This window comes from Megalobrama amblycephala, linkage group LG17 (genome assembly GCF_018812025.1).
Source record: "Megalobrama amblycephala isolate DHTTF-2021 linkage group LG17, ASM1881202v1, whole genome shotgun sequence".
NCBI lineage: Eukaryota > Metazoa > Chordata > Actinopteri > Cypriniformes > Xenocyprididae > Megalobrama > Megalobrama amblycephala.
In genome coordinates, this window is record NC_063060.1 from 33,101,091 (window position 1) to 33,120,758 (window position 19,668).

A 19,668-nucleotide genomic window follows, 5' to 3' on the forward strand; every position below is an offset into this window, starting at 1 on the left:
AACAATGATTTAATTCAAGACACTGACATGCACTGTACTAGTTTTGTCTTTTTAAAATGTCATGCAAATGCTTTATTCTGACTGAAATCGCATCTGTCAGAATAAGACGTATATTGTTGTTTGGCTTCGTCCAACATGTACAGACATTAAACAGACTACAGTTGGCCTCTTTGCTGTGTGCATGCTCCGACAGACATGGGTGACGCGAAACATGTATTTAGACTGTAGCACTATGCAAAAATCAGCTAATCGTTTCCCTGTAAATGATACGTTAAATGACTTTATTGTGTCGTTACTAAATGCAGGTAGAACCAAGGCAAAAGTCTTCTGTTCTGATTGGTTCATTTGTCTTATTGCAGGGTTGAGAGCATTGGTCAGTATATTGCAAAGCTGGTACACTCTTTTCACCCCCACCGAGGCAACCAGCATAGTGGCAGCCACAGTGATGTCCCACAACACCATCCTGCGCCTGAGCCTCGACTACCCGCAGCGGGAGGAACTCGCCAGCTGCGCGCGCACCCTGGCCCTGCAGTGCGCCATGAAGGACCCCCAAAACTGCGCCCTGTCCGCCCTCACCCTTTGCGAGAAGGACCACATCGCCTTCGAGACTGCTTACCAGATAGTCATCGACGCCGCCTCCACGGGCATGACCTACTCTCAGCTCTTCACCATCGCCCGCTACATGGAGCACCGCGGCTACCCCCTTCGAGCCTTCAAACTGGCGTCTCTCGCCATGACCCACTTGAACCTGGCTTACAACCAAGACACGCATCCGGCCATCAACGACGTGCTGTGGGCTTGCGCTCTTAGCCACTCACTGGGCAAGAACGAGCTGGCCGCCATCATCCCCCTGGTGGTGAAAAGCGTTCACTGCGCCACGGTGCTCTCGGATATTCTGCGGCGCTGCACAATGACGGCCCCCGGCCTGGCTGGCATCCCTGGCAGACGTAACTCGGGCAAGCTTATGAGCACTGACAAAGCCCCGTTGAGACAGCTACTGGACGCTACCATCAGCGCCTACATCAACACCACCCACTCCCGCCTCACGCACATCAGCCCGCGCCACTATGGAGAGTTCATCGAGTTCCTCAGTAAGGCACGTGAGACCTTCTTATTGGCCCAAGATGGCCACATTCAGTTCGCCCAGTTTATAGACAACCTCAAACAAATCTATAAGGGCAAGAAGAAACTCATGATGTTGGTACGGGAACGTTTCGGTTGAAAAACTCGTTCTTTCATTCTTCATTTATTTAAGGCATTATTTTATTATTCCTTTTTTGGTCATCTTTGGTGAAATTTTTAAGTTTTATCCATTTGTTTTGATCTGTTTCGTCTTTTTTTTTTTTTTTTTTTTTAATTATTATTGTGAACAATTCCTGTTCACCAAGTTATTCTACCAGGTCGAACCTGTGGAGGGGAGAAGAACAACTGTAATTATGAGCGTTTATGTTTTTGTTTTGGCTCATTCTTGATTTCGTTTAATCAAGATATTGTGATAAAAATGTAAAAGTGGCACATAAAGAGAAACCAAATGATTATGTGGTAAATTTGGAGCGTGGGGGAGGCGTTTGGTTGCGTTTTGGAAAGGGGACACTCGAATCAAAACGGTCATTCCTGAAACACTCACACACAGTGTTATCAGCATACCTCGATCGTATTTTACGGATCAGCTTTAACTCTCTCTGGAAAAGGCCTGATTTTAAGAGTGAGACAGGCACATCACCTCAAACTTAAACTCTGTCGAACCTCCTAACCACGACTCGAGCGAGCCACAAGACGTGAGCCCTCCCCTCTCTCCTGTGTTTGTTCCTATCGGCTCATCTTAATCTCTGTGTGAAAATTCAGTGCAGGAAAGACAACGACGTAAGAGAATACCTGTGTGCTCGATCCTTCCACGCTGTTTCCTGGTCTTACTGAATCGGAACAAAACAGAGATATTTACCCATCGTTATCAGCCATACGTTTCTCTGTTACCTCTCAGTGGAAAAACAAAAACGGAAACAAAAAGACTTGTGTGAGATTGAGTAGCAGTAATAATATATATGTACTAGCACTTCATTAAATTCCATCCCCTACACGACGCATTCGGATCAGCAATTACTTACTGTGTACAAATTAGGTGAATTGTATAGATGCATTTGACAAAAAGTGGCTATATTGGCAGAATAAGAAATTAGCTGGCTTTAAACTGTAATATCTTCCACATTCCATGACCTCCGCCCTCCACAAGTGCCCCAGTGGATCCGAACACTTAGAATGCACTCTGCGGCTTCCATCTGAAGGAAAACGAGAAGAGAGGAAACGAGAAAAGATATGCTCAACTCCGTTCTCAGGGAATCACTTAAAGAAACAAAACAGAAAAAATAGTAGCATAAGCATTTAAGATATTGTAAATATGAAAGTGTCAATTCAAAAAATTGTAAAGTTATAATTATTTATGATGACTGTATGTTTTTCTTTTCGGATACTTGAATTTGTTGGGCTGGGAATGTGACGACCGTAAGATGAAAGACTTCAGAAACATTTCTCAGGTGCTCCTGTGTACATTTCTGATTAACTGTTTTATTTGTATCCTTTTTTTGTAATACCTTTTTGCAAGAAGCAGCATGTAAAGAATAAGAAGAAAGGAGAGGACAAACGTTTATGAACAGACTATGCAGAACCACTTCATAATTTGCTCTCTTCCCCCCCTGATCCTCCTCCGTCTTTTCTCCTTGTTTGGCTCGGGGGTGGGGGCGCTCTCCCAAAATTCAGCCGTTTGTATCTGTAAGTAAAGTAATCTGCACGAGCTTCGAGTTTGGATGGACTTTGCCTTTGATCTACATACAACTCTTTACTTTGAAGCCTTATAGTCTTCTCTGAAAGCACTCTGCACGTGTTTCAGGACATTGTGTTGCCAATGTCGGTGGAGTACAGCATCGAGAAAATGGACCTACACCTTCCACTGGCCCAAACAATGAAGAAGGGCATCTGGTATTCTGTTCTCCTTCGCTTCGACGTGGTCGACGTACTTTAGGGTCGTGATTTATCTTGTGTTGGGGCTTTTTGAGGCCAATAAGGTCTGTTTTGAGGTTGCGACTTGATATTGCCTAATTGAGACCTTGATAGATGCTTCATTAGTGGCTAAATCTTGAGGAGATTTCTCAATGTTGTTGGTTAAGGTTGGTCACTTTCGTTTAAGTAGTTTGCTGGTTTAAATTTTTGGTTATTTTCGTTCATAGAGTTTGTCATACTAGTTGCCCCAGTTGTGGCATACTCCAACCACAAGGTGTTAGTCACGTTATGCAGCCTTTGCTCCTCAACCTGCTCTGTCAGGGAGCTCAGTGGACGGACCTGAGAGAAAGCTCAAAGATTAGGAAAATTTTATTTTTTTTATAAACACACATCTGCAGAATGATAATAGTGCTGCCTGTTCGATTAAAAAAAAAAAAAAAAACTATATAAAAAGGAAAAAAAAAAAAAAGAAATTGAAAGAAAAAAACAAAAAAAAACACAAGCATTTTCTGTAGCTAACTAGTTGGTCCAATGGCATCTCAAAAAGAGAATAACCTCCTCTGGCTTTTGATTTCTCTCTTCCATACTCTTAAATGTCTGTATGTGTTAACTGTACCAGTGTTTTGATCTGTCCCTAGAGTTTAGAAGGAAAAAAATAATCGCTGGTAGAGATTGTTCACTAGTTCATCTACTGTTTGATTTTGTTTCATTTTAATTTAAGGGAAAGTGTTTGTCGCCTCTTTGTGCTACTGAATTATAAAAAGGTATCCAGTATTTGTTGCCACAAAAGTATAGTTCATCAACACTTTTTGTTTGTGCAACCTCTTGAGCTAATGTCTATAAACAAAAATTTATTACTATTTATGTAATGCTACTACCATTTTATATGATTTGTGTTGAATTTCAGTGCTTTTCTATGAATAAAGTGTGAAACACGTCTTTGCCTCTTTTTAAATGTAACTTGATATACAGCTACTGTAATCTTGGCTCTTTATGAAGTACAAATGTTATTTTTGTGACGTATTTCCTCTTGAAACAGGTATTTGGGACGTAGCGGAGGGCTTGCATTTTATTTTGGCGGGTAAAAGCCTTTACTTTGTCACGGTCCAGAAATACCACAAAGTCGTGCAGATGTTTAACCTATTATATGAAACTCAGCGTTTACTAAAATCAGGGCTGGAAATAAATTGAAATGGACCTTTTTCCACAGACTGTGGTGATTCATTTCCACAGTTATCAACATTGCAAATCTAGTGAAGTTTTTCATATTTAAATAAAAAACAAAATAGTAAAATACATATTATATTACATTAGCAGTAGATGAAAGAAAGAAAATTTGGAGAGTGATGGAGAGTGATGGCAAATTTCACTTAATTCTCTCTTCTCACTGCTGTGATCAATCTCTATATTTTTTCTCTCATTTGGGAAGTTGGCCATCATGGATTTTTAATTTTGATATTGGAGCAAATGGGAATATAAAATTTATATTTGCTGTCGTCTCCTGTTCACCACTATAGAAGTTTACCCAACTATGATGACTTCTGGTTTGAAAAGAAAATGCCCAACCTCCCCAAAAATAAAGTAGGCCTACTTGCCTATTATGAGTTGGAAGCAGGTATAAGAATGCATAAGCAAAAATGCGTGAAACTGATCAAAAGTGACAGTAAAGGCATTTAACTAGCTAAATAAAATCATAAATCAATGCTGTTCTTTTCAACTTTGTATTTATTAAAGGTGCAATAGCTGATTCTCTACAGTAAAATATTTTTATTATACTGGTCTCCTCAAATCCTGATAGCGATCACTATGTTAAACTAATAATTGTATTTGTATATAGTACGTGGAAGACGTAGGACCATAAAATGTTCATCCAATCACTACGTTCGGTCCTAATGAAATAATATGATGTCCTACCTGTCTATCAACTAATATTTTTACGTCCCTCCCTTGCACCCTGTTCAGCAGACATCATACATCATCAGGACATTTCATGCTATGCAGAGTTTATACAGACAGTCGACGACAGATGTTGTTGGTCATGGACATGGTCACAGAGCACCGCAAAACAAACAGCAGCCACCTTTTACAGTTCCTACTGAATCAAAAGAACGAACTTATGCTGCGTTCACGCCAACCGGAGCTGTTCAGTCAGACTCTGAATTATGCGTATCCATGATGTCAGCAGTATCAACAACTAAATGAACCTGCAGCAGTCAGGTACAGGCTCTCTTAAGTTGTTTACGTTCATTATTATTGTAATGTTATGTGCTTAGTTTCAGACATGAGGTAGTTTAACACCCTCTCTTGTGACGCTTTGCTGAGAACAGCTGTGTGTGTGCGTGCGAGGCGTGGCTTTGGACGGCGATTTGCAGGGAGGGTGGGATAGTTTAGCAGGCTAATGTTAGCATTTCCCAGATCACATATTGCACCTTTAAAGAATCTTTAAAGTTTCTGCAAAAATATTAAGCAGCATAGCTCTTTTCAGCATTGATAATAATATAAAATGTTTCTTGAGGACTAAATCAGCTTATTAGAAAGATTTTCGAAGGCTCACGTGACACTGAGGGCGGGGATGCTGAAAATACAGCTTTGTCATCACAGGAATAAATTATATTTTAAAATATATTAAAATAGAAAACAGTTATTTTAAAGTGTTATACTATTTCACAATATTACTGTTTTATTAATCAATTAAATTCAGCCTTGAGACTTATTAACTTCTTACCGACCCCAAAGCATTGAGTGGTAGTGTATGTGAAGGGCAGGTTTCGTACAGTCATGAAAAACCTGGAAAAATCATGGAATTTTGAAACGGCGATTTCCAGGCCTGGGAAAGTTTTGGAAAAATAAATGAACCAGAAAGTATTGGAAAAGTTATGGAAATTTGTTTGGAAATATTTATGTATGTTTAAGTGATAATATTGGTTAAACAAACTTTGAAACTTCGGTTTGAACATACTTTTTTTTTTTTTTTTTAAATTCGATCCAACCGCCTGCCACATATAACCAATCACAGGCGTTTCTGTCGAGCGTGAGGGCCAATCAGAACCGTTCAGATTAGTCATCGCTGAAACGAAGAGTTTGGTTCAGTGTGCGCGCTCTGTCTGAATTCTGACTGAAACTGGCCAATTTTCCCATAATAATCAACAAAATGCATATTGGATGTAAGAGATTCATGTCGCAGTGTCATCAGCTTCCGTGATTTTAACAGGAGTGTTTGTGAGAGCGCTTAAACTCGTGCTTAGCTTCACAATCGGTCCCGTCTCTGCTCCCTCTGTATACAGTTTATTCCAGTTAATATAATTTATTCATCATGCTGGTAAGATCTAATGAAGCCTTCATTTTCTAATGCATAAAAAGCTTTAAAATAATTCATAAATGGTTCTAATTTTTTTTTTTTTTATCTTTGTAGCCAGAATATGGCGTTCAGTGTCAACAAACACAAACATTTTATGTATCTATTATTCGACATTAATAATCATTATTATAATATAAAGAGCATTAATTGACAAAAATGACTCTGTAAAGAGTTGCTGTTAATTTGATAATTTGAGTAACAGTCTGGAAATAAATATTTATGCTATATCAGGTGCAAAATTTTATTGGTAACAGTCTATATAATGTTCTGATTGATTTAAGTAACTGGTTAAAGTTAAGTATTTGACAAACGACAACACAGATTTAATAAAAAAAATTGCACTTATAAATAAATAAAATGCCTCTGGAAATCAATTGAATATTAGATACATTTATGTCTGACCCTGGCGTGGGGTAATGTCTGGCAGTTGCAGTTTGTATAGGTATAAATTGCAGAAATTAATAAATAAACTCGTCTGTTTTGGGGGAATTTTTAAAAGGATGTTATCTTGTTGATGATTAATGGTTTTACAATAAGATAAATGGTAAATAGGACTAGGAGGCAAAGCTTGTATTAAACTACATAGCTTGCCATTAATTAGTTAAAATATGCTGTGATTTGACATTTGAACATGGATTTTTATTCTTATTTTACATGTATACACAGACGTTTCATGGAACGTTAGGTCATGAATATTTGCCTAAAAGTCATGGAAAAGTCATGGAAATGTATTGGTAGAAATGTGTATGAACCCTGGAAGGGGATTTTTTTTTTTTTTAATCCAGAAGAGTACTACAAAATGCTTACATTGTTTACAAAAGCTTATATTTATTCTGTCAACTTTTTAGGTTAGGTGTGTATGCTAGTCTGTATGCTAACCCACATCTCCAATTTTGATGTCATGAAGTCTTTAACACTCCGAAAAATGAGTGCAGTTGTGTAGAAATACTTGATGCCCCCACACATTATGTCCAGACTATATCTCCAGCTTTCTTTCTGTCTCCTCTTTAGAAACTCTGTGACTAAAACCACAATAAACTCCAGGAAAACCTTGTGTCAGAGTGATCGACTGTGTTAGAGATGCAGTCGACAGGAACAATGCTCTTTGGGCCTGCTTATACAAACTATCCCATCCATCAGGGTCCCTCACAGCTGCTGCTCTTCATTGTGTCTTGGACCCAGTGCAGCGCTCTGCTCCTGTGAGGACCACTGAGTAAGTGTTTGTCAAGCATGGCAGTGCTGCTGGCTGAAATATGGATGGGTTTGGCTCTGTTAGACATGCTGCAAAGAGAAGGCATTTCCTTAGCTCAGTGATTTAGCAGAAGTGACACGCCAGGAAAAGAGAGACGAGTAATTGGCTTTCCCACCTTGTTGTGAGCTTCCAGCACAGGCTGAGGCTGTCAGATTGGAGCGAAGAGTAGGTGTTGGGCTTGGTGGGGGAAAACAAGCATTGTTTATTAGTGTAACAATGTTACAGAAGCTTTTCTTTAATTAGAACCCAGCCCATCATCAGAAAGAGGACGTCTAAACGCAGTCATGGAGCACACAAGCCTGTCAGGCAACTCTGAGAACTGTTGTGCTTCTGAGCAGGTTTGTGCAGTGAGAGGAAGCTTTGTCCTTTGCACCCTGCATGGCAGGTTCTGCTGTCAGCGTAATCACATATTGTGTTCTTAGGGGAGCTGATTTGCAGAGCTTTGTTCTGCTGCTCTGATTTTCCCAGAATCCCTCTGTAATTGGGGTGTCGGAAGACTGGGTAAGGAGGGGTGGGGCGGCTTGGGACTTTTTTTAGGTGGGAGGTGGGGTGGGCTGAGCGGGTATGGAGAGCTAGAGTGGATTACGGAAGAAATTTTGTGAGGAACAGAATTAAAACGCAAAAGTGCGGTCCTCGAATTTGTTTGTCTGAATGGAAATATACAGTCCAACAGCTTTTGGACTTTTCACTGATTGTATCACTCTGCTTGTCTTTGTTTGCACATTTCAGACAGACTGTCAGTCTGTGTAATAGAGGTGGGATTTTTCAATGACAATTTTACAGGATATGATACGCCAGTCGGTGGCAACATATCTTTTTTTTAGTGAGTCATTGAATCATTCACTCATTCAAGCAATTCACTCAAAATAACATTACAATGCACTGCTCGGAGATATGCATCAATTTATGTATGGAATCATTTTCATTGGTGGAGCAAAAATAGTAATGTTGTGTATAAAATATAAGTTACTTAAAGGGTTAGTTCACCAAAAATGAAAATTCTGTCATTAATTACTCACCCTCATGTTTACCTTTGTTCATCTTCAGAACACAAATCAATACTTTCCAGACATCATTAAAACAGTCGACGTGACTACAGTGGTTCAACCTTAATTTTATTAAGTGACAAGAATACTTTTTGTGTGCAAAAACAAAAATAACGACTATATTCAACAATTTCTTCTTGCTTCATAACATTAAGGTTGGACCACATGGACTATTTTAACGATGTCTTTACTACCTTTCTGGGCCTTGAAAGTAGTAATTAAATTGCTGTCTATGGAGCTCTCAGATTTCATCAAAATATCTTACTTTGTGTTCAGAAGATGAACGAAGGTGTGGAATGACATGAGGGTGAGTAATTAATGACAGAATTTTTTTTATTTTTGGGTGAACTAACCCTTTAACTTTTAGAATAACATGCATTCATATATTTAGAAATAAAAGCTAAGGATTGTTTGCTGTTATTTTAAGTAAGCGATTGCATTATTTTTACAAACTGAACCTTATTGTGAACAATATTGTGTCCTTACCAGTGTTCTAGTTATAAGACATGACAAATCAATCACAAAGAAAACAGAAAAGCGCGTGGGCAGGCTCAAGTTTGCGATGAGGGCGGGGCTACAACTATAAGCTCCACCCTAACAAATGCCCAAACCCACATACCATTAACCCTAACCCAAAGAAAAAACTAAATATTAATGACCACACATGCTGAATGGTGAGAATGACCAATCATTCTGATTTTACAAGATATGGCTTTACCAAACTGACACCAACTTGAAGTCCTCTATCTCTCTTTCCCCAAAATTCTAAATTAATCTTGGGCCAAGCCCCCCAAAACCCTACCATCTGATAAACCAGTGTTAGTGCAAGGACCTGACAAATGATGTACAGCCTGCTGTCTTCAGGAACATATTGGATTTTCAGGCCTGCTGATTTGCTGAGAGATTGAGCCCAAACCCCCACTTTCATCCCCCTTGTGGCATCTTAAAGGAGGCCTTGGGGAATTCATCTTTTTTTTTTTAGTGGATTCATTGTTGCAATTAAAAATAATGCCAGGAGCCCCTTGAGGTATCACAGAATAAGTGTGTGCACATGTGTGTATGTGCTTCTGCCTCACTAGGAAAAGGACCCAGCCCCCCAATCACAGCTGTGCTCCATAGACACAAAATAGCAGCGAGCGGCAGGGGCTTAAAAATCCAACAACACTAATCAGCAAATTGATTACAGGACGTTTCTTCTTTCAGCAGGGCTTACAGCACCTAACACACAATCAAGGCCAGACTTATCCTGCATTGACAACACCGCACACCAGCGGATGAGGGTAAAAGAGGGCTGCAGCTGCCACCATTTCACACTAAATGACCGTAAGCAAGTGTGGGAAAACATCCATCATGTTGTTTCAATTTAGTCTACGGTCGCTTGTAAAACAGACAGTAAACAACTTTGACCGAAAATGAATTAGGAATCATTTTGTTATGCTAACAAATGACGGATTTGAAATCCTATATCAAAACTGTGCATTTTCACATCCACAGATGGGGTTCAGAAAGCACTAACATGATTGAAAAATGTCTAATAATTCCCATAAATCCTTGTTTTGAAGTTCAGGGTTCTTCAAAACATCTTGCGTACGTCACGTCACATGATGTGTTGCTGGGGAATCCCACTCCCACCCTCGCAAAAACAAAAACAACTGGATTTAAGGATTTGTGCTTATTCGTCGTTTGGTATTACGTCCTCTGGGATTAACATTTCTATTACTAAATGCGAACGGCAGTAAGAGAGACAGTAATCATAGATCAAGAGGGTAAACCCCCCACCGAAAGACTCATGCAAAACAAAGGGAATAAAAAAAAAATATAAAAGGTTGCACATGATTTAGGTACGTGACATTCTTGGAGAAATTCCCCTGAGGGATGTTTGTCTTAAAAGGATTACTCTTTATTTCGCTTCATATAAAACATCCATTGATATGTACACACATTCTCAGTGGTTCATTAGTGTCAGTCACTATTCCAGTGAAGACAGTCTCAGCCCAGATGTTACTATGGTACTACATTAAAAACAAACCCATACAGCGCTTCAGATTTAATCAGATTTCATCCTTCGTCACTTATTCCACATACTTCAGCGAACGTACAGTGCATCGGCTCTAATGGAAACACATCAATCTAGCTGAAAAAAAGACAAGTTTCGACTGAAAATTATATTAAAGATTTGATGCATTGGTGTGGAGCGATTATAAAAAGTAGGTAAAATAAAAAGATGTCCTACATAATCATTGAAATGAGTCAGGCCCAGCCTTTTATGTGAATCTCTCAAAGCCTGTCAAGAAAAATCTGGGTCACATTTCACCACAAAATCATTAGAAAAAAAAAATTACATTAAGACTTTGCATAAAGAAAATGAAGCCTACATTTCAGAAAATTAAAATGTTTTGCGTTGTGACTATTTTATATGACAATGCTCAAAGTTTTACATTGTCTTGCAGATTCTTATACATTTTTTTATTTTTCACATTATGGTACTGCGAATGAGATTTTGGTATGGAAATGTGAAATGTAAAATCTTTACGTTTTTCTTTTAGCAAAATATGTTTTTTTTTTTTTCTTTTTGATTTAAAAATACTGATTTTTTTTGACAGGTTTTGTGAGATTCATCCTATAACACATCTGATGCACTCCAACAGTTGTTTCTCATCTGCTTTAGGTGTTCTGATGGGAGAGTAACGTCTTTATTTGCGGTTGAGGAGCTGGCGAGAGTGGGTGTGTACGGCCTCCACGAACGCACCCACATTTTCTGGGTCCATATCAGGGTACAGGCCATGACCCAGATTAGCGATGTAGCCCTTTGTGCCAAAGCCCTCCAACATCCTCTTCACAATCTCTGATATGCGCTCCTGATCACACATGAACAAAGAGAAGTGTTTAGGTTGGATATCATACATCAGGTTTGTGCTTTGAACTAATGTTTTTCAAATAGGCTGGGCAGTCACACCCCCATAACTTCTGAAATGATGGTGGAAAAAAAGGGAGGCATCAAAACAATGCTATGAAAGCCATGCTTGTAATGAATGAGCAATGAGACGGCTCAGTGTGGAAAACAGCTGTTCTTAAGGCTCATATTTCCAGCGGGGCCTAAATTTGCAAAAACAAAATGGCCTCTCTATTGAAATGGACTAACCAGAACTGAAGCGCTGCTTTTCAAGCACATAACACTTCTGTAAAGCCTAGACTAAACTGAAGTGATGCAGAGAATTGGATGGGTTTGATGTCCTCACCTTTGTGGCGTAGAGAGCGCAGGGATCCATGTTGCCTTGCAAACTAACTTTTCCTCCAGTCCTGACACTGAAAAATACAACAAGATGATATACGCTACCATTCAAACATTTGGGGTTGGAAAGACTTCTTGGGTTTTTGAAAGAATTCATTCCAATGATGGCAAATTTTAATTTTCAGCATGATTACTCCAGTCTTCAGTGTCACATGATCCTTCAGAAATCATTCTAATATTCTGATTTGCTGCTCAAGAAACATTTCTGATTATTATCAATGTTGAAAATAGTTGTGCTGCTTAATATTTTTGTGGAAACTGAATTCTTTGATGAATAGAATGTTCAAAAGATCAGCATTTATTTGAAACAAATCTTTTGAGTTTTTATTAGTTTAAGAGAGTAACTACATAATACCCCTAATTCCATTTGTAGGCGACTCAACTGTTATTTTAAAATATACTGAAACGGCAATAACAGAGAATAAGTTGTTGGTCATGCAGAAGTATTCAGACTCAAACAATGGCTGTGATATTTCTGTAAGTCTAGAAACTGAAGTGTTCCGTTTCAGATTATACAAATGAAAATGTAATGAGGACAAAACTGACCTCTCCCTATGAAGCATAAAATAGCTAATAATAATAATAAAAACAAGAAAAACAACATTACTTAAGGCTCTAAATCTAAAGGACAGCACTGCTACTGAGAGTAAAGAGCTCTTTATTTAAAATAAAAACAACATCCAAGTGCTTGGATGCACTTCTTTTGGAGTTTAGCCAAAGGCTTAACAGATTCAGTTGCAATGTGGAAAATGATAAATAACCTAAGCTAAATAACACATCAAGCTTTTGAGCTTCTGGAAGAGGTTTATTCTTGTGCGTCATTCGGGATCGGTTGAGCTTCTGCCTATGTTCGCTGATCAAGGTTTACATGTGCGTAAAAGTCTAAATTAAATCTTTTCATCATAAAAAGCGATCAAGTCTCTACAGAAAATTTGGTCTAAACCGCTCGATTCATATGGATTCGTTTTCCGATCTCTTTATGAACTTTTGAAGCGAAGCGTCAGAGTGGTCTTTGCAAAAACAGTCTATGGAGGAACATACATCTCTCAGATTTTGTTCCGAAGATGAATGAAAGTCTTACGAGTTTGGAACGACATGAGGGCGAGATGACAATTTTCATTTTGGGGTGAACTAACCCTTTAACCTTTCAGTGGGAAAGTAATCCTAAAAAAACAGAGCTAAAGAAAAAAGGGAAAATGTATTAGAATCAGGGGGTGTTCGATTAGATTCCAGGTTTTTCAGAGTTGACTCCGATTCCCGACTCCCGTAATTGACTCCATTTGCTCCATTTACTTTAAGTCAAAACAGAGTTAGCAATATAAGAAAGAATACAAGATTGCCGTCATTATTGCACATTAAATGTGGTCTGTTTTTTTCCCGACACAAAGCCTAAAACTACCTTTATTGAAACAACACACTTTTAGCATGATTGGCTAAACTGATCCAGTTTAGAGATGAAATACATGATGCATGTCGTTTTCTAGTTATTGCCAGTACTACCACATTTTAAAGAGGGAAGTGTCACAAGAAAAGCCTTGGTCGAATGTTATTTCAGAGTTAAATAAACAAGAAAGAGTGTATTCTATGTAATGTATTTTTTTAATAAATTCCTCTAAACGGTCGGGTGAGGGTGATCTTGAAATAGAGCAAAAAAAAAAAAAAAAAAAAAACTGCTTTTACAGGATAGTTAGATATACTAAAAATAATATCTAGTCTGAATGGATCCAATTATGTATACTTATTAATGTGTTTATACTTGTTGGCAGTTTTATAAAAATATTTAATTAATTTAAAAATTGTAAACAAATTAGGGTACCATGGCAAACCAGATTAATAAAAAAATCAAGTAAACCACAAAGCTGGCACAGTGGTATGAATATAATTACAACGTAGCTAATTGGTTGATATTTGATTGTAAATAAGCTCAATTATGTGACTGTGATGTTTCTGCGGCAGCTCCAGCTTTCTTACACACCAGTGAGCCATTTCAGACACAGCAACAGAGACGACAACAAGAGTCGACTCCCCATCACTAGTTATAATGGACCAGTAAAAGTTCTGTGACACTATTTGAAATGTGTGGCATCCAATAAACTGCCATCAATCTGGACTGGAGCAAATCTGTCTGAGAGAAGAGCCCCCCCAAAAAACATCCATACAAACTTGAGTTTCAGTGCTTTGTAATAAAACCATCAATGAACAAACTTGCAGTATAGGATCTATAGAATTGCTCAAGTCTGAACACTTTTGCAGGCAAAATCAGAAAACGAACTCTCATCAATCTCTTTGACTGACCGTGCTGAATGCGGATCTATGGTCCAGTCGAGACCCACGACTTCATAACCAGACTCAGAGAGGTCCTCAAGCCCATAATGACCATCTTTAGCAAAAACAATCTGCAAATGAAACAGAAATGACAAACGTTACAAAGGACCTAATGGATCATGGAAGGAGACTCTCTTTGGGACTCGAATGAAAGGCCTGCAACAAAACCCGACATGATACTGACAACTAGTGGCAAACGATGTTATTACAAGTGTGGATTAGTGTGCTGTTGTGCATTGTGTAACATTGCAAGTCGCATGCATGATGAGGCGACCTTGTCCTTTTTTTTTTTTGTGGGGGAGGATGGGTTCCACTGAGCTGCCTCTCACGTTTTTAACTAGAAAAACAACCCTAAGAAACTTTTAAAGGAACACACCACTTTTTTTGAAAATAGGCTCATTTTCCAACTCCCCTAGAGTTATTCAGCCGATCTCCGGGTCTGGCGGTACCACTTTTAGCATAGCTTAGCATAGTTCATTGAATCTGATTAGACCGTTAGCATCTCGCTCAAAAATAACCGAATGATATTACACCGCCTGTGACCACCTGCTTGCACAGGGAGTGTGCCTCGCAACCATGGAGACATTTGTGAGAGACGCTGCGTAATATCATTGCGCCTGCTGCACCCATGGTACGGCAGCAAAGTTCCTTGATTATTACGCGGGAATGAGAGTATAGTTCCTAGCCATATCGGCCTAGAAAATCGCAACTTTTTATTTTCCATTGGTCTTAGTACACAATGTAACTACAGAAGAGGCAAGTTTTAAATAGGAAAAATATTGAAACTCTTTGGTCATTTTTGAGCGAGATGCTAACGGTCTAATCAGATTCAATGAACTATGCTAAGCTATGCTAAAAGTGGTACCGCCAGATCCGGAGATCGGCTGAATGGATTTGAAAACGGTAAAACTCAACTGTTTAAAGGTGCCCTAGAATTAAAAATTTAATTTATATTGGCATAGTTAAATAACAAGAGTTCAGTACATGGAAAAGACATACAGTGAGTCTCAAACTCCATTGCTTCCTCCTTCTTATATAAATCTAATTTGTTTAAAAGACCTCCGGAAAACAGGCGAATCTCAACATAACACCGACTGTTGCGTAACAGTCGGGGTGTACGCCCCAATATTTGCATATGCCAGCCCATGATTGAGGCATTACACAAGGGGAGTTAGTATTACACAAGGGCAGAACGTCTGGATGTGCACTGCTGAATAATCAGACTAGGTAAGCAAGCAAGAACAATAGCGAAAAATGGCAGATGGAGCAATAATAACTGTCATGATCCATGATAACATGATATTTTTAGTGATATTTGTGAATTGTCTTTCTAAATGTTTCGTTAGCATGTTGCTAATGTACTGTTAAATGTGGTTAAAGTTACCATCGTTTATTACTGTATTCACGGAGACAAGAGCCGTCACTATTTTCATTATTAAACACTTGCAGTCTGTATAATGCATAAACACATCTTCATTCTTTATAAATCTCTCCAACAGTGTGTAAATGTTAGCCGTTAGCCACGGAGCATAGCCTCAAACTCATTCAATATCAAATGTAAACACCCAAATAATTACAATACTCACATAATCCGACGCATGCATTCAGTATGCATGACGAACACTTTGAAAAGATCAATTTTGAGGGTTATATTAGCTGTGTAAACTTTGTTTATGCTGTGATAGAGTCGAGAGCTCGGGAGGGGGCGGAGAGCGCGCGATTTAAAGGGGCCGCAACCTGAAATCGGCTCGTTTCTAATTATGCCCCAAAACAGGCAGTTAAAAAAATTAATTTAAAAAAAAATCTATGGGGTATTTTGAGCTGAAACTTCACAGACACATTCAGGGGACACCTTAGACTCATATTACATCTTTTAAAAAAAAGTTCTAGGGCACCTTTAACTCTAGGGGAGTTGGAAAATGAGCCTATTTTCAAAAAAGTGGAGTGTTCCTTTAAGAACATATACAACTATGGTATGTAACTATTTGAATGAACATTAACCACTGTTATTATGTAATAATCTGATATAATATTATAATTTAAATAATAATACCTTATTTAATTTCTCTACGAAAAAAAAAAAAAAAAAAAAAAGTGAACTGATCTGAGCTGGATCAAACGGAGCTTACTTAAGCTGGACAATGACACTATTTTCTTCTAGTGCTGCTGTACAGCCAAAATGATGTTCCTGCTATCACTGTAAAGCTGCTTTGAAACAATCTGCATTGTAAATAGAGCTATATAAATAATGATGACTTGACTTACAAAAATATTTGCAAGAGTGGAGAAAGACTTTAAGTTAATAAAACAAACTAAATCCAGTGCTCAAGCTCACCATAGGCACATTGTCCAAACCAGATTCTTTGATCTTGTCCTTCACACGGCGGGCAATATCTCGCAGATATGGAAGAGAAAACTCTTTAAACTCCACTGGGCCCAAACAACCAGTATGAGACTCGAAAACCTGCAGAGCCTAAAGGAAAGACATTCAGTGAAACCTGATTAACATACATTCTGTATCTGTAAAACTTTTACTGAACATCTAAACAGTCCTACAGACTTTAAAATGGTTCCCCTCCTTCATATCATCTCACTCTTTCTCTCACCTGAGCTCCAGCTTTCACCTGTCCAAGAAGATACTCCACTATGACATCTGTTAGCTGGCTCAGTAGTTTATGGCTGGCCTCTGGGTACCTGTAGAGCCAGCGTTTAGCCTTCGAGTGTGTCGCAGAGCCTCCTCCTTCAATCATGTAGGACATTAGAGTCCACTGACATTCAGAAAAGACAGAACAGATGACAACTGTGTTCTTTCTAAAACAGTATCTCTAGAGATGTGAGGATCATTGCTTGTTTTTCTCACCGGAGCTCCAGTGAAGCCAATGAGAGGAACCTTTCCCTCTATTTTGTGTCGTGTCAGTGTGATGGCTTTAAAAACGTAGTCGAGTTCAGACGATACGTCCACTTTGGTCTTTAGTCTCTGCAGATCTTCAGGCTCCTTCAGTGGTTCTGGAAATGTGGGGCCTTTTCCTGGACTCATCTGAACCTCCATTCCCATGGCCTGCTCATACACATTTCACATATGAAAAGACATGCACACTAATGTACACTAGTAAACTGGTAAGTTAGAGGTCAAATTGACCTGAGGGACCACCAAGATGTCAGAGAAGATGATGGCAGCATCAAATGGGAATCGTCTGAGTGGCTGAAAACAGATAATTGAGAAGGTTAAAACTCAATATACTACAATTAGAAGAAGGAAGCATGTAAGAAGGCGCTCAGTGGTGCTAACCTGTAACGTAAGCTCACAGCAAGCTTCAGGAGAACGACACGTCTCGAAGAAGTCTTTCCCTGCCCTAGATTCCCTGAACTCTGTTAAACAGATAATAATGCCACATATAGATGAAAGGATAAAAAGAATAACTTCATGATGATAAATGATCACATTCAGCACTGGTACATACCTGGCAGATAGCGGCCAGCCTGTCTCATGCACCACACTGGAACGTGCTCAATCTCCTCTCCTCGCGCAGCTCTAAGGAATGTGTCATTGTTCAGCTCTGGAAAGTCTTTGGGGCTGGAGTGGGAAAAAGACTAAATGTTTTAGTATTTAATTTACACAATATCACTTTTTACTATTTCTTCAAATCTGTATCTGTCTGAATTCATGTATCATTTGAGGCCACTCCCTTGCGCTATGATGATCAGGTTTCACAGATGTTTTCAGCAGCAAGTGAACCGCGTAGATAAAGGCTTTTGAGATCAGGGGACTAACGGTTTACTCATTCCTCACAGCTTGATAAGCATTTGTGCTGCACAAAACACACCCTGTAGTTCACAATACAGAGTCATGCAGATATACACTTCCATTCAAAATTTTGAAGTCAGTGAGATTTTTTTATTTTTTTTTTAAGAAATTAATAATTCAACAAGAACACATTAAACTAATCAAAAGTGACATTAAATACAATTGTATTGTAACTTTCTATTGATTATAGAATCCTGAAAAAATATTGCGGTATCACTTTACAATAAGGTTCATTAGTTAAACATTAGTTAATGTATTAACTAACATGAACTAACCATGAACAATATATTTGTTCCTGTATTTACTAATATTTGTTAACCTTAGTTAATGAAAATACAGCTGTTCGTTGTTTGTTCATGTTAGTTCACAGTGCATTAACTGATGTTAACAAAGATTTTAATAATGCATTAGTAAATGTTTAAATTAACATTAACAAAGATTAATAAATGCTGTATAAGTGCAGTTCATTATCAGTTCATGTTAACTAATGTAGTTAACTAATGAACCTTATTGTAAAGTGTTACCAATATTTCTACAAAAAATATTTTGCAGCAACTGTGTGATAAAAATAACTTCATACACTAATCACATAAGGAAGACAGTAGAGTGTAAATGCTACAAAAGAATTCATTAAACATGAATGATTTGATAATAACGTCCTTAATTAGTAATCACTACTGCATTATCAATACTTACATAAAAAGCTGTTTGAAAAATAATACACCTTTTTTCCCCCTCTATTGTGATTTAAAGAACGACATTTACGAGTGCCATTATTATTAAAATTATTTTTAATTGTAACTTTATGGCTGACACTGAACTGTACAATTAAGTCAAATGGAAATTTTCCACATTTCAAGAAAATATGTTTTCAAAACGAAACTGCTTCTATAACATAACACTTCTCTTGACAGTAGCTACTTCGTAAAACCGAGCATCTGCTTGTATATGAATACGGATGACAAGAATTCTTAACTCAGTGTTATTTTATCATGTCAGTGAGCTCTGTTGGATGATTTCAATGAAATCATCCAACTACGTCGATCAGCAAACATTCATCATTAACTTACAGGATCAGACTGTCCTTATCCATTATTACCGGCTTCAACGGAGAGCTTGAGAGAAATTCGGCAGGCTTCACAAGCTTTTTTACTTTGTCTGACTGACAGTGTGTTGTAACAATATTGAACAACGTCACGCCTCCAAACTGAAGGGCGCGGCCATCTTGAAATGGTCACATGACCATGAGTAGGCGGGACTTAGAGAGGATATGACTTAAAGAGGACTATCAGATTATTAAACACTAATAAACTTTTTTTTTGTTTTGTTTTTTTGTTTTGTTTAAGGTAATATCCTTAGCTTTCGGCAGCATTGTATTTTATGACCCAGAATTCTGTACAATCTAGAACTGCATTACTAATCACGAAATATTCACTTTATTAGGTTTCTAGATAATGTACAAATGTACAGAACATTTTAAATATACAGAGCATTTATTTCTTAGCTAATCAAAGGCAGGGCAATTTATAGGCTTAATTACAAATTTATAATAAAATATTGCCCTCTGCCACAGTTCATCATAGTAACATTATCAAT

The 19,668-nt window shown here is 38.2% G+C and overlaps 2 protein-coding genes and 1 long non-coding RNA gene across 3 annotated transcripts in view; 1 reads left to right on the forward strand and 2 right to left on the reverse strand.

Moving 5' to 3' along the window:
- The window catches only part of zswim5 (zinc finger, SWIM-type containing 5), a 45,383-nt gene extending 41,452 nt beyond the window's left edge, over nt 1-3,931 (forward strand). The window contains exon 14 of the mRNA XM_048164757.1: nt 360-3,931. Coding sequence (XP_048020714.1) covers nt 360-1,222 — 863 coding nt within the window. The 3' untranslated portion in view covers nt 1,223-3,931. The remainder of the gene's footprint in view (nt 1-359) is intronic.
- LOC125251686 overlaps nt 1-19,668 on the reverse strand; it is a 258,619-nt gene that overhangs the window by 84,164 nt on the left and 154,787 nt on the right. The gene's annotated exons all lie outside the window — the stretch shown is intronic.
- On the reverse strand, nt 10,529-19,314 carry urod (uroporphyrinogen decarboxylase). Its single transcript, XM_048164767.1, has 10 exons — nt 19,143-19,314; nt 17,729-17,841; nt 17,557-17,636; nt 17,407-17,469; nt 17,128-17,325; nt 16,874-17,035; nt 16,603-16,740; nt 14,238-14,338; nt 11,890-11,956; nt 10,529-11,508 (listed from the first exon to the last, which is right to left on the reverse strand). Exons 1-10 carry the CDS (start codon nt 19,163-19,165, stop codon nt 11,344-11,346), a joined length of 1,110 nt encoding a protein of 369 aa, XP_048020724.1. The 5' UTR covers nt 19,166-19,314; the 3' UTR covers nt 10,529-11,343.